General features: G+C 41.9%; 1 protein-coding gene across 8 annotated transcripts in view; it reads left to right on the top strand.

The window, feature by feature from the left end:
- The window catches only part of ralgapa2 (Ral GTPase activating protein catalytic subunit alpha 2), a 108,336-nt gene that overhangs the window by 73,279 nt on the left and 19,445 nt on the right, over window positions 1-15,612 (top strand). For all 8 annotated transcript variants that reach the window (XM_008399571.3, XM_008399568.3, XM_008399570.3 and 5 more), the window contains one exon: window positions 2,515-2,642. In XM_008399571.3, the coding sequence (XP_008397793.2) occupies window positions 2,515-2,642 (128 nt within the window). The remainder of the gene's footprint in view (window positions 1-2,514; window positions 2,643-15,612) is intronic.

Here is a 15,612-nt window from a genome sequence, read left to right as displayed (position 1 = left end):
TTACAAAGCAGTTATAATATAAAACACTTTAAGCTGTGAAACTTAGTGTTATCTTCCTTAACTTAATTCATTCCTATAGGACTTTCAAAGAGCAGAAATGGGGCTGAGCAGACCTCATCACTCAGGCAGGCAGAGAGCAGCAGGGATCATGACAGGTTCTTTTTAACTGTTCACTCACTGAAAGTGTCTGCAAAGATACACTGACACTTAGATTGTGGGGGAAAACCCCACATTTCTCCATTCAAATCTAGAAATGAACACATTCTATAATATATGTCCAATTATGCAATTTTCCAAACTACTGACTGAGTCTGGATTGAGTCGTCATGTGATCTGGACTGTCAAGGGTTTGAGAGAGTGTTATAGTCTGGTTATTACGGTACTTTTATTTTTTTTTTCAGTGAAAGTCACATATTTAGTCTGTGATTAGTTGGCTCAATCAGCCTCTTCAAATAAAATTGATGAATAGAAATGATTAATCCACAATAAGCAAATGCCCAAAAAGCTGTGATTCTAAATACTGTTTTTGAACATTTAGGTGGTGGAGGCAGTAAAAACCTACTGGTATCCTGGTAAACACCCTGCCGTATTTAGTTGAGAGAAGGTTTTGCTTTTCCACATGCTGGTTCGCAGTTGAAGCTTTCTGAGACACTTAATGGAAAGATCCATCATCAAACATTCAAACGTCCCCTCCTGTGACAAGCCAAATTGTACACCATAAACTCTACAACTGTGTTCAGACAGCACGGTGCTGTTTTAGTATATTGTCTCTGTTTATGTGGTAATGCAATATCTTCCCTGTATTTCCTGTTCTTTTTTTTTTTCTTGTGAATTTTTAAAAGATGTTTCTGCTTTCTGTTTTCTGTCTGAAGGCTTTCAGTCCTCTTCTCCTCCAGCAGTGCATTATTACCCACACTGTGGGTATGTGCTCTCAGAGGTGGTTACTGCCCTTTGTTGGTTAGCTTTCATCTTGGTTACTTTGCAGTGCTGTACTCGATGTGTGGCCTCACAGAGGGCAGTGAAATGTCTAAACTCGTAAACCCACTGATGACGACTTTTAGATGGTCAAAAATGTCTATTTACACTCTTTTTGCATGAATTTTTTTAAAAATCCTTAACATATTTGTGGGATGTTATGAATAAAAGAAATTAATGATTGCATCTAAAATAAATCTTTTTTTTTTCTTTTTTTGAGCAACATCTCCATAAAAAAGTTTTTTAATTCAACTGGACTCTTGAAGTGTCTGAGCTGCCAAGGAGCTGCCAAGTTAAACCTTTCAGGAACCCTTTGACATTCGCGTCAACTTCCAGGTCAATGACTATTGAGCTCTGGTGATTAAGGGCCCCTTCCAATATGCATGAACAGACGCGTGTACAACCCTCGCACACACACGCACACACACTCAGGCTGTTGCTAAAATTCATATTGCTCCTTTTGTATTTGTCCAGCAGCTCAATATGAGGGCATTGTATAGCATTGATTGTCATTTTAATTTCATTTACCTAACATTGATTCGCATTAGATATGTGTAGTTGTCATGCAAAGTTAGGAAAAATTCAATTTCAACTTGAACCCTTTGCCCTAAACAGATGGAGCAAGCGTTTGGAAGAAATATCCATGAAGATTTTTAATCCAAGAATCTCCTGCAGTGCTGCGAAAAAGGACTTGCTCCATAACAGATTTGTTTAAAATTTAGGTTTTTTGTTGGGGTTTTTTCACACTCATTGTTTCAAATTATATTATTTAATATGTAGGTAAATGCACACACTGTTCTAGCTGTACCTGAAAAACTAATCGCCCACCTGCTAAAATAATTATCTGACAGTAACGCACGTTTTTTATATGACTAGCTACACCCCAACCTGTTTACTGCCAGAGCAGAAGAGCAAAGAAACCCCTTAAACAGAACCTGTGTGATCACGATCACACAGAGTAGACATGTGTTAGTCTGGGATGGGTTACAAAGATATTTTGAAGGCATTGGGTCTCCAGTGAATCACATTGAATCTAAGCACTGGGCAGCATTACTATGTTCTGAAGCAAACCATGAAGTCAATCTCTGATAGCCTAAACAATAAAAAAACGATAGGAACATAGTGGTCCAGTCAAAGTCCAAACTTGAAACTAATTATGACATTACAATTAATGGCTCATTCAAGACAATTCTGCAAAAAAAACATATTTAAAAGTCTGACAAAATTCCTTCACAATGACATAAAAGACTAATTATGAGTTAGCCTGAACACTGGATGGCAGTTATTGCTGTCAGAGGTGGCGTGACCTGTTATTAGGTATAAGGGGCAATTAGTTTGGTAAATTGGAAGCTTTAATTGGTTTGGATAGATTTTTTTGTTTGTTTGTTTTACAAAAATAAAAGACATTTTTGGTCAGTTTATTTTTTTTTCATCGTGTAACAAAAAAGCACTGTGCAAATAATCATTGGACTCAAATTATTATTTTTTTCTTCTTTTAATTCTTTTGTATTTGTTTTTTTTCTCTCTGAAACTCTTTAGGTTCCTTTCTTTGGACCTCTGTTTAATGGCGCCATCGTCACCGGGTCGCTGTTGCCAAGTTTGGTACGAGCCACTTGTATCAATGCCAGCAGAGCTGTCAAGTCCCGGCTGACTCTCTACCAGAGCTTGTATCCTTTACACCTCCACCGTGTCTTCTTCACTATCTCATGTAACAACAGATCATCACTTGAATGCTTTAATGTTAAAAAAAAAAAAAAGACCAGCAATTGAGGTAAAACTTTCCAAAGCTTCAGTTTATAGTGAAACTAAAACCCCTTCTAGATAAATTCATTGAGACATGTGGAGTGCATGTCGTGTTAGCCAGTGTACACAGCTGAGTGCTGACAGCGATCTTTATGAGCTGCCTTATTTACATATAACTATTAGGTTGGGCTGTTTCGCAAGCCTGGAGCAAAATGGGAGGTTTGTAGAGGTGTTTTGGGTTGGAGCAGAGATAATGTGTCATCATCTATCACTACCATTATATGGACGAAAAAAAGAGCCAAAATAAAAGCGCCATGAGCAAATACATGTAAGTGCATTCAGACACACACGCCTGCGTCCCTCCACCCATCCAACAGTGTGCCGTTAAGAGCCTGACTCCAGCTGTAGTTGTCAGTTGGTTTAAAGAGAGTGTAATTACCAGTGGAGATAAATTAGCATGTGAATACCGGCAGCATGGCGTTGTTGGGGGTGCGGGGTGAGATGGGGGCAGAATCGGGATGGCCCCTTGAGGGAGAAACCCGATCTCCTCTAACGCCCCTGCTCCTCCTCGGACTACATGTACAGCACCTTCTCACCGCAGCGCCTCCGTCCCACTGGTAGTTGCTATAGAAACCTCCCCAAAGGAGTGTTCAGTTTGGAAGGAAGTCTTGTATTTGTGTTTTCAGGTGCCACGTACTTGTTGTTTTTAAAACTTTCCTTTCGTCATACTCATGCATCAACCACCGTCTGTCCCAAATCAAGCTGCGACACACGCCGCGTTGCCTGTGTGTAAGTATGCATCCGTCTGTGTGCATTTCACAATGCATCGCCCCCCCCCAACCCAGTATCAGGCTGTGTCTGTGTGTCCCCTGGGGCATCCTGAGTGACAGATGTCTGTTACCCAACGCCAAGTGAATTAGACCAGTGTGACTGTCTGTGCCAGAGCTGAGGGGGAACAGAGGTGGTGGGGCCACTGTCGGCCTGTGTGAGCCTTAGGGAGGTTGCGGTATGGGGGTGGTGGGAGTCAATGGAGAGAGGGGCGAGTAACAGGCCTGTGTTGAGTCGCACAGCTTCACCTGGCATTCCTTAGCAGAGGAGCAATAAGCACAATGCCGCGATCTATGGGAGGAGATAAGCGCTGCCTCTGGAGGTCTGGCACTGATAGGCAGCCAGACCTCACACTGTCCAAGAGGAGATGAATAAGTGAGCCAGGCAAAGCACACTGCCAATATCTGTAGGTCTGATGTTTGTATGTTGAATGAGAGTTCTTGTCAGGATAGTGACAGTGAAATGGCAACATCTGCAATGTTTTGTTAAAGCTATATATTAACAAATTTTCGGGTAGTTGAGGTTCTTTCATGTGTTGATTGTTCAGCAGTGGCAGTAGGAACTGGAGATGCCGTTTCAACTTTTTGCTTTGAGTCGTGTTCAACACTGGATGTACATGTTCAACGTTGGATGTGCATTGCTCCGGTTTTATTTCCCCATTTATCGCATTGTTTCGTTTTGCTTCTTTAGATATGCAGATTGTTATCTTTAACAAGTCAGAGCAACAACTTGTGTTTTTTTTTTCCCTGAAGGATGTGTGTGTGTTTTCCTTTTTCTGTGCAAGAAGAAAATCCTCATCTTTAGTTTACCTCTCCACAATGCCTTAACAATCCACAGCCTGCTCTCTGCCTGTGAGGCCACTCTCCAAGGTAATTAGAGAATATTTCTTCAAAGAGGAGCTATATGACCCCTGTGTGTCCAGATAAAAGGCCAGTGTGGCTCAGCAGCCCCCTCTCTCGCTCCGTCACAAGGCTCAAGAGGACTCCAGCAGTCCGCTGCAACGCTCCCAGAATCTCTCAAGCTAATAAGATTTGATATTAAAAAATGTCCACCAGCAACATTGCAGGAAAATACACACGGACGGGCAACAATGTTTTTCAGTAGGATACCACCTCGTAATATCTTTCCCCATTATGTCCTGTTTCCATCCATCTCCCCTTTTCCTCTGTCCTGCTGATTTGTTAAATCTGACCTGCTCAATCCACTTTTTCATGAGCTCCACAACTGTTAGTTGTACTTTTGTTGCACATTTTGTCTCAACTTCCTCTGTCAGGACACTGCATCGGCCTCAAACTAATAAGAATCTTATCACAAGCCTTTTACAAACAGCTCATCATGGATAATTTATTATTTATGTATGTCTGATAGAAAATGCAACTGGTCTGGCTTTGTGGTCAGAGCATCCCATCTGCAGCTTGTCTATCCTTCACAGCGGCTTTGTCAACACCGGTGACCACAAAATGTTTTTATTTTATTTTTTTTAAACCACAGTTTTTTATTGAGTAATTTCTGCACGTGTGTATGCTGGGTTCCTACACAGTCCTGAAAGGGTTGGAAAAGCCTATTATTTGCTTTCAGCGTTTTTAAGGTCTGAATCAGTAGAGAAAGAGTTACAACCACTTCCAGAATATTTCACTTGAGAAGCGGCTCTGATGAAAATCAGCACCTCTAAAACTAAGACCCCAGTCTTGAGCTGGAAAAGGGTAGAGTGCCATTTCCAGGTCGAGGACAAAGTGCTGCCCTAATTGGATGAGTTTAAATATCTCAGGGTTTTGATACTGAGGAGAGACCCAGATAAGGACCCAGGCCACTCTGGAGGGACTACGTTTCTGAACTTGAAATGGCTTGGGATTTCGCCGGAGGAACTGGCACAAGTGACTGGGGAGAATGAAGTCTGGACTCCTCTGCTTAGGCTGCTGACCCCGGAAGATGGATGGCTGAACCACTGAATGCTATGTGCAAAGCCCCTAGAGTTACATTATCTTTTTCTTTTGTTTAACTTAAAACAAAAACAGTAAACTAGTCAGGTTTCCTGTCAAAAACAATCAATGGATCTCTTTCATCAACATTTCTGATATGGTGGAAAAGGTCCTAACAATGTTGAACCATGTCTTTTTTTTATTTTATTTTTTTTAAACCAATATATTTCTAGATTAACAGTTAAACGCCGTGACTTATAGCATTACATGTTTTAAATCCACATATGGCCACATTCCAATGAAATAGAATATAATGGAAAAGTTATTCAAAGCAGAAACTACACCTTATTGACTAGATTTGTTAAATCCAAAGGAATATAAATCTATTTTAAGCATTTCTTTCTGTTGAGCTCATTTTCTTGGAAATTTGGCATATTTAAAAACAATAGATGATTTTTTTTTATAAGCAAAAATGCCAGCTTACTGAAAAGTAAGCCTGTTTGCTGTGTCACATGTCCTGTTCATACACTCAATGCTTCTCGGGACAGTACATGAAATATAATGCGATGTGGGATGGAGGCGATCATCTGATATATTAAGTAAGGTCTGGTTACTTCAGTATTCATATTAAGTCTCTCGCCTTCCTCTTAGCAATACTCCACAAATTGTTTTGGGAGTTTAGGTCATGTCAATTTGCAAGTCAATGAAGCGCAATGATAAAATGGACATCAAAGCAGGTATTCGCACTTTTGTTATTGTGGACCAGAGAAAACTCCCACTGGAAAATGAAATGACTGTCTGCTCGACCATTGTGAGCAGAAGGAAGCATGAGGTGCTCTAAAAACTAATGATAGACAGCAGCACTGACTCTGGACTTGAAGAAACAGCTCCTGCAGATGGCATGGCTCACCCGATCCTCTCTGACTGTAGAAATGTCACACTCGACCTCAGTCCTGTCTGTATGTGCTCCCTCTTGAAGCCCTGATACCAATGGCATTCAACACCTTGTTAATTTCTCAAAAAAAAAAAAAAAAAAATCTTAAATGGTTTTTGCTTCACAATTCTCCCAAGGCTGTGGCTAATATTGCATCTTATTCTACTACACCTTCTCCATTTTTTTCAGCCAAAATATACCCATCGTATCATTATAGAGCTAAGTTTGTTTCATTTGAAAGCAGACAGTCACAGGATGGCCTCGCTGTCCAATTCCATTTACTGTGTATGAAGGTCATTCTTGCTGTCACTATAGAGTAATCTCCTCATCCAGAGGGTGGGATTCATTTCTTTCTTTGACAAGCACTTGAGTTTGATGCTCCGTCCGTCACTTTTTGTGATAGGGCCATTGTTAAAGATAAAAATGGATCTGTGTGTGTGCGTGTGTGTGTGTGTCAACGTGTGTGTTTGTGAGATGGCAAGTTACTAATAGGTGAGACAATGCAAAACTGACCTTGATTCAGAGACATATCCTCCCTACCGGACAGAATCAATAGCTTTTGCACACTGCTCTCCGTCCCCATCCTCTGTTCTGACACACAAGTAAACACACACACACACACGCAGATCCATCTCCAGGCAGCGATCAATAACCATAATCTGTTTCTGCCCATCGCCAGTCATGCGAGCCAGGCTTTTAGGTGGTGTGTGTGAGGGTGTGTGTGTGTAGCAGAGAGAAGAAGGTTTGATTCTTTCGTTGGAACCCAGAAAGCTGCTGAAGTCTGTCATGTTCCCCCCAACAGGCTCACATTAACATATCTGGACATAATTTCAAAGCATTTAAAGTGAAAACATAAAGGATACAATATCCTGTGTACACGCCTTTGTGTGTTGATGCTTCATCCCCAGACTCCCATTGTAATTATTAGTGACACATTCTCACAGCCCTTCCTCCAAGTTATTGTCCCACTCTCTGCCCTGTCTCTGTCTGACCACAAGCTTTTTTTTTTTTTTTCTTTTGTATACTGTAAAACTCTTCACCTAGCAGAGATGAAAGTGCTCCCATATGCATGATGGGGTGTCATGAATAGGATCTGCCATGTTAGTGTTGTCTCACATGAATTATTTAGCATTGCTGATAGGTCTAATTTGCCAGCTGTTGTGCCATAACTGTCAGCAGCCTCATAGATAATACTCAGCAGTCTGGATCGCCGTGGTACACGGTGCTTGACTGGGCACAGTGAGACGCCATGCAAGTCATTATATACAGGATTCATGTGAATGTAACTTGCCAACTTCCTGTTTATAGGAAACGAAGCTCACTACCAGGAAGTTGCTTTAAAATGTAACTAAATTTCATCACCTGAACTTTATGGAGTGAGTTTATTAAAACGTGAGTTATTGCTGAATGAGTGTGTGGGTAGGGCACCTGTTTGGACTTGGCAAGTTTTTTTTGGGCGGTGGCTGGCATTGGCTTTGATGGGGTGGCTGGGAGTTTATGCATTATTTGGAGGGCTACTAAAAGGGGAGGGGTTTCTCTCCCCCTCTGAATGTTTTAACCTAATCCCATTATCAGTGTAGCGCACTGCCTCCCATCTCTTCCCCTCCTTATCCCTGCCCCCTCCCACCTCTCTCTCCAGCTGACCAGCTGTTCCTGCCGGGACTCACGACAATGTCCGATGTGTTCAGATCACTGAGTAAGCCCCCACCCCACACACACACACACTCACGCACACACACACACACACACTTCTTCCAATGCACACACAGATGAACAGAGTGCAGACCATGCACAACCAAAGCAATTGCCAAGCCCATTGCTGGAGCGTAGAAAGGCCTAGAAGGAGGAGGGCGTTAGGGTTGGGGGGTAGCTTTGGGTGTATGGAGGGGGGCAAGCGCAGGCCTGTCAAACCAAGAGCTCTGACTCAGGAGGCAGCCCAGCTCGGATGGCATATGGCGTCTAGCTTCATACAACATGCAAAAGTATTCTCGCCCTTCGTCCCCTCTCATCTACTCCCCCTCTCCCTGTCTCCCACTCCCGCTGCTAATGCAAAATGACTCATAGCATTACTCCTTTTTTTTTTTTTTTACCCCTCCTCCCCTCCACATTAGTTCCTCCTCCTCTTGCCACCCAGCCCGTAACAAAAGGCGTCCACTGCATGGCACCCACACCCTGAAAAACCCCGGAGGCCCTGCTCAGCCTGCACTCCAGGGCCTGGGCTTCATGGGGCCCCCCCTTTAAAAACACAGGTAGGGCAGGCGTAGAACCAGACGGCCGACAGCAGGGCCCCAGAGACCCGCCAAGGGTAGCATACACACACACACACGCACACACACACACACAGACAGACACACACACACACACGTCTGGTGTCACACTGTTGGGGCAGTTTTGTATTTTAACGTTATGGTAAATAAACTAAACTTTCTTACAGTTTTGTTGTTTTACAACTACATCTCTAACAATTAGAATATCAACTAAAGATTACTCAGTAACTCAGAGATATAGAAATGCTTTTGCACGTTTCCAGATTTAAAGTAATATAATTTAGCTTATAATTCGAACACTTTGTATAATTTCTCATAAATTTGCAAGGTTCATGATTTTTTTGTAATATTTAGTCACTGAGTTCACCATAACCTAAGACAATGTGTGGAGTATTAGACACAAGTGCACGGATAAGCCTGTTGGTCTGAAAGACTTTTGGAGTTACTTTTCTTGTATTATTAGATATATTGTATATATAAGAGAAGTCACTTTCTGTATTTCTGGAATCATTTAGGACAGTTACTTCAGTTTTATGCAAGTTTTTTTTAAAGAAACTTAAACACTTAAAATTAACCAGCCTTTGAAATAGTTTTGCATATGAAGGAATTGTTAAATGTAGATTGGAAATGTCTATCAAAGTATTGTCCGAACACGAGTTCAAATATTAATATCAACAAAAAAAAAAAAGTAAATTCAATTCCCCACCCCTAAGATACTGTAATCCCTACTAGACGCCTCAGGGTCCAGTGTGATTGGTTTGTTGTTGCTGTTTCCAGCTCAAGTGTAAAAAACCTGTCCCTCCGCTTTAAGTGATTAGCATCCAGCTAGCCATTCCATCTGTTACCCCTAGCCCTGTTTAATTAATGAACTTTCTTTTTCCACCCCACACCCAGTGAGCGCAGCACTAAAGCAAAAGCTGTTAGTCCTCTCAGGTTATCGTGTTATCCCCCTCTCCGCACCCTCCCAACCCAGTGCATTCCCATTGATTAGTTATGTTTTGTTTTCCCTCTCTTTTGTCTCAGGGTTCTTGAAGGGAGGGTTAATGAGCTTTACTGGCAAGCGGTGGTGCTTGGAATCGGGGGATAAATGGGAATAATATTTTTTTTGTAATAGATTTGGCATTGATGTCAAGCCTCGTGCCACCATGCACGCTTTTGCAAATGTGAAAGATGTGCGCTTTTGCACAAATAGCTTGGAGGTGCTTTGTATTTTATCCCTGCTTGTCTGTTGTTATTCCTATGGAAAGGCTCTTTAAACAGTCAACTGTGTCACCATTCATCTCCAGACCATCGCAGAAACACTCTTGTCCCCTTCTCTTGTAACCAGCAAGTAGTCTGTCTTTTTTCCTTTATGTCCCATCTTCCTAGCGTGTCTCCTACTACAAGGCCAGAAACAGCTCGTTGTCCAGCTAAAGCTGCCCTCTTTTGTTTGTGCGGCCCTTTTTATCCTTGTGCTAATCGCCGTGGTCGTGTGCCTTAGTTGGACCCCATATTTCACGCTCGGCTCTCCTTTGTTTGACACACCACCCCTGATAAGAATCCCAATTCTAGGGCCTCTCTGATATTGAAATCCAGCAGCGGAGTAGAAAGAGCCTTCAATCATCCATTATCTGTGCTCCAGTGATTACTATTCAATCTCACAGGGTCCAGGCTCCTCATCACTGGCCCCAGAGCTGAGGCCGGCCCCTGAAAGAACCCACATCCCTTAACGCCTGTGTCACATTCAAGCATATCCATAGATATTCCCGACGCTGTCGTGAGGCAGCCTCACATTGAATGCTGCTGGGAAATGTCAGTGAAATGTCACTCATCTCGCTCCGCTGGAATCTCTTCGTCTCTGATCTAGCACTCCGTTTTGTAAACTCTTTTTTTTTTTATGCGTTGTTACATCATCAGGCTCTTCTTTCTAAATAACCAGGACTCTGCTCTTTTATTATAAGACCGCATTGCTTTTAATGTTGTAGACTTAATTTATGGTGTTAAGAAGGAATTAGTTGATTATTCATAAGTTCCACATTAATGCCTCTTTAAATACTTCAAAGGCACTGTTTGCTTCTCGGCTGGCCTGTGGCTATTGTTTTCTTTCAGTGGACGTCCTTGTCCCTCCCAGCATTTGCATTTTTGCACTTAAATGGAATTTTTTGCATTGATGGACAAGCGCTGCAAACAAAGCAATAACAAAAACAAAAACATTTAAGTGTGCATCGCTGTGCATTGTTTGCCTCTTCTTACAGAAAGCAGCCTTTGATGTGTTAATTCTGATAGTCTGTCTTTTATTGTCAAGTGGTGGCTGTGGCTGAAAGAGAAGCATTGAGAGATGCTAGCTCAATCTTCCGACGTCCCTCCTCTGCAACAGGCTGTAATAATACTGAGTTTGATGGCGTGCTAGTCATTTTGTTCCTTCGCCATATTGCATCTTTGGTTTTGGTTGATTCATACCAACACTGCATCAATTCATGCCAACCAGTGACATATTTCAGGGTCTGTTTTTTTAATGTACCAATCGGCACCTATACGGAATGTAGTTTTCAGAATGAAATAGCAGCTTCAAGCAGACGGTCACTTGGGTATTTTGTTTGTTCATGGGTAATCATCTATCATATATATTTAGTAAATTGTTCTAAATAGGGACCAGAACCAATAAAAACCAGACATGAGACTAATACTTTAGCATGTAGTATAGTGATTTTACTGTAGTGTGTAGAAAAATATATTGTTGACCTCTATTGCTAGCAATAGTTGGCACCAAAGCAAATGGAAAATTTCGGTGTTTTCTGACTTGTAACAAGAATGCTCTCACCTCTTTTGTGATGTTATTCCCAGTTCCGTGTTGACTTTGATTACAAATTGAATGTGGTATTATTACATGGATCCAAATTTGAAGCAGGAAGTGGCTATATGTACTTATGACATTCAGTCACAGATTGGCAAACCATTGAATTGTTCCAGAGTTTGGTGTCAAGGCAATGTAACGGTATAATTCGAGAGCATTTGTTTGTTTTGTTTTTTTGTGTCATTACTGTAAAATGTGACTTTTCTAACTCGTGACTTTTAGCCTTTTTTCCCCTCTTATTGCATTAGCCTATATTTCTTAGTGGTTTGAAATGCAATAGGAGGTTGAGTTTTCCTCTTATTTAATGGTTTAATTTTAGATAACAGAACAACTCAATAGTTTTGTTTAATGTAGTGTGCACATCTTCATTAGTTATGTATAGCTCCTAATTACTATTGATGAGATGCTAGCTCATTTGGGTACAAATCTATAGCTTTTTGTTATTCTAATGATTGTTATTTATCCTCAGATCTCCAAGCCAGGGGGCTTTGGATTTTTTTTCCCCCTTTTTAAAAAGCTGAAATATCTGGAGCTGCTCTAGCTACGCACACTTGTTTTTGTATCAGGCGGCTGACAAAAATCCAGTGTCCCTCCCCCCACATCATCGCCCGTCTGCCTCTATGTATAGTACTTCCCGCTCCTCCATCTGTTTTTGTCCACCCATGAAAAGGTCCTTTATAAGCTGCAGGATGCACAGTTGACATGCTGTAAGCTATGCTTCACCCAATCAAGACAGTGCAGCAAACGTATGCCGTGAATCCAAAGGGGCCACGGGCCCTTTCCCTCCTCCCCCAAGTCCATTTCGATTATGGGGGATCTCTGTCAGAGATCTTCAGTTGAAGAAGTTTTTATAACGGACATTGTCTCCATCATCCATTTTCACTATAAAAGCCTTCAGTCTGAATGGGCCTTCATGCTTGCCCACTGGATGATGGCTGGCTCCTGATTAACCCTGGAGTGACTAGCTAATGTCATTGAAGGAGGGCCACCTGGCTGTGAGACTGTACAGTCAGCTGCCACTGAAGGGCCAGAATAGGGGACGACCAGGTGTTGGGCTGCAGCCCCCCTAATTGTTGCCATGTAATAGCCTGCTTGACTGCACAATATAGCCCAAGGGCGAGGATTAGGGAAAAGCTGTTGCCAACATAGAAGTCTATTTTCTTCTTTGCCCAAGGTTTTCTGTGTGAGTTTCTTTCTGTGTGCATACACATATACATCTCCCCTCACCGTCCTTATCCATTAATATACAGACAATGAGACGGCTTGGTCCTGCTCCTGCCTTAGTTCCAGTCCTTTATCATCACAAGACGTTGTCTACAAAATGGATCTATGTGCACAAGACAGGTGCATCTCAATTAGAATATCATGCAAAAGTGAATTAATTTCAGAAATTTTATTTAAAAAATTAAACGTATAGATCCAATTTCAAAAGTATTAACCCCACAGGGAAATTAAGTCCAGTTGTAGCTCATATTATTCAGGGTTCTTCAAAACGTTGTTGTAGATGCTGATAGCTGTAAGTAGAAAGGACCTCATGTAACAGTCTGTATTACAGCGGTCCTGACAAGCCTCTGACAGAAGACACTCTGTTGTTGTAAAGCAGTTATTCCACAGTTCCCAAAACAGAACCAGCCTTCTTTATCTGATTGTTTGGCCTTTTTATGTCTGTTTGAATTGAATTACATTAATAAATTCACTTTTAATATTACAATTTCTAAAGATGCACATATAAAGTGTGCAGTAAAATATTTTTGTTTCACTACAATAATTATTCCACAAATATAAGATTCTTAAAATCTTATGAAATCTCTCTAACCCTCCAGGAACTAAATCCTCTTAGCACTTACATTTACCACAGATGTGATCATGTGCAGCATAGCACTGATCATTATCATTCCTACTAAATGCTTGTCATTTTGCATAAGGCCAGACAGCCTAATTGGCACAATAAACCTTCCATAGACGGGAGGGACAGGAGATTTTATGTCAGCAGAGATGTTCGGCATTAATGCATCACTGTTGTTCTGTTGCACATGCCGCAAGCATCATTAAAATTGCAGAAGCTTCTGCTCATTTTGTTTTTAATATTTCATCAGTGCTTGTCTGAGTAATGTTATCGTATGGTTAAAATCAGAGTCATTTGGCATGACCTAGAGTTTGCGCTGTACTCTTGTAATTTAAGTGTCTGCCCTGTTTTCTGTATGTGTCAGATTGAAGAACAGGGGAGTTTGATGTGCGTGTGTGTGTGCTTTTAAGCAGGAGTCCTAATGTTAAGAGTTTGTTTGTAAGCTGATAATGATTGCTGTTCTATAAATTTAATCAAAAACCACCTTGTGAGCATTCAGTTGGATTTCAATCACTACCTGGGTCCAACATGCCCTTCTGTGTTTCATCAGCGACTTTTTATTAAAAGTTCAAATTGAGATCAGATAGATGCTGTTGTTCTGACGCGACTCCAAGCAAGTCAAATGTCAGGAACTGAAGGGAAAAATTACTCACATTCACCCCAGATAGCTCATATCGTGCCCACCTTTGTCCCAACCTAATAATGTTTCCATTGGGCTCCGACGTTCATGTCACTCTGGTGATCGTCACTGACAAAGGAGACCTTCAGAGACAACCGTCACCCAGCCACTCGTAGAGCTGTATCTGTTAATCTTCATCCCTATCAGCCTTTTTGTAGCTCATCTTATTATGACTTTCTGTTAACGTACCGTGGAGGCTGGTGTGACTGTCTGGCCATAATGGGTCTGTGTTTGATTAATCATGTCGACCCTTTGTGTTTCACATCTGAGCCTGCTGTATTAGGACTCATCAATGGACGCCAGAGTCCTTTGAAAAGGAGATTGGTTACAGACTTGATTCATCTAAATACATAAGACCAAGTAGGCTTTGACAGTTGCCGCATTGGGCAAGACCACGTTAGGTCACCATGATTCTTATGGCTATCCAAAGTCTCTGGTGAAAAACTGTGGCTTAGTACTTTAAGCTTTATTCCCAACAATCAGGTAACACCACTGACCTCTGTGTAGGTGCTACAACTGTGATTTGTTGTTTGGCAAAAAAAAATCAATTTTTACTGTCCCCCAGAGAAACGGTAAACTGCCAGAGACTTCAGAAAATGGGTGACTACTTTTTCTGTTGCAGCCCGTAAATTATCCGGTCAGGCTGGTTTCTAGACATCATGTTTGATCTTCAGCTTAGGCCAGCCTGCGTGAAATCACTGATGGGCAGTGATGATGTCACTGGTTGAGAGTGATGTCACGACCATAACTCCTCGTCTTGCTGTCTGAATGCCAGATGAACTGCAGAGAGGTGTGGAGGTTGGAGCGTAGAAATCTCTTGCAGTGGGAAACCGACCCCTCAGGAGGTGTCATTAACCTGGGATTACCGTTTGACCTGACTCCTTTGGTGCTCCTGCAGCTCCAGTTATCCTGGGCCCACTAATTAGACTACTTGTTAAAACTTTCTGAAAGCAGCTAGTCCTCAGGAGAATCCACTGTCGTCAAAGTCCACGCTCACCCTGAAAATGGACACACAGACACCTCCATTCATCATAATGCATTTGTGACACATTCAGACATTTTCTGTACTGCTGCTAAAGCTGTCTATACCCCAAAAAAGCTGTTTAATGAGACACCAAGAGCTGAGTAGCTGCTATATAAAATGGGACACACACATGCACTGTACAATCACCCTACTTGCTGGTTTCTGTCATACATGCTCTCACTTTATCCGTCTCAATCTGTTTTTCCTTCCCACTCTGCCATTATTCCTGCAGCCAGCTTTATTGCCACATTCACGCTCTGCCCGTGTCTATCTTTCTCCCTGTGTCTCTCCATCTAAATTTCTCTGTCTTCTTGCCCATAATCACCTCACACCTCCGAGGGCCTCTGCTGAGACGAGCTTCACACCTCAGCCCGCGCTGTGACAACAGGTACCGCTGGCACTCACTGCTCGGCCTCTCTCCAATCAACACCTGCTCGGCTTTATCTCTTTTCCTTTCCTTCCTCTTTTCCATCTTACCCCTCCCTCCTATAAGTCTCCACCCTCTTCCCCCTTTCAGTGAAATCCCTTCTTTTTATGGTTTAGCTAATGGTTTTCCCCCAACAG

This window comes from Poecilia reticulata, chromosome 22 (genome assembly GCF_904066995.2).
Source record: "Poecilia reticulata chromosome 22, P_reticulata-male-v2, whole genome shotgun sequence".
Taxonomy (NCBI): domain Eukaryota; kingdom Metazoa; phylum Chordata; class Actinopteri; order Cyprinodontiformes; family Poeciliidae; genus Poecilia; species Poecilia reticulata.
The sequence above is the reverse complement of the archived record's forward strand: the minus strand, read 5'-3'. Positions and strand labels throughout refer to the sequence as shown.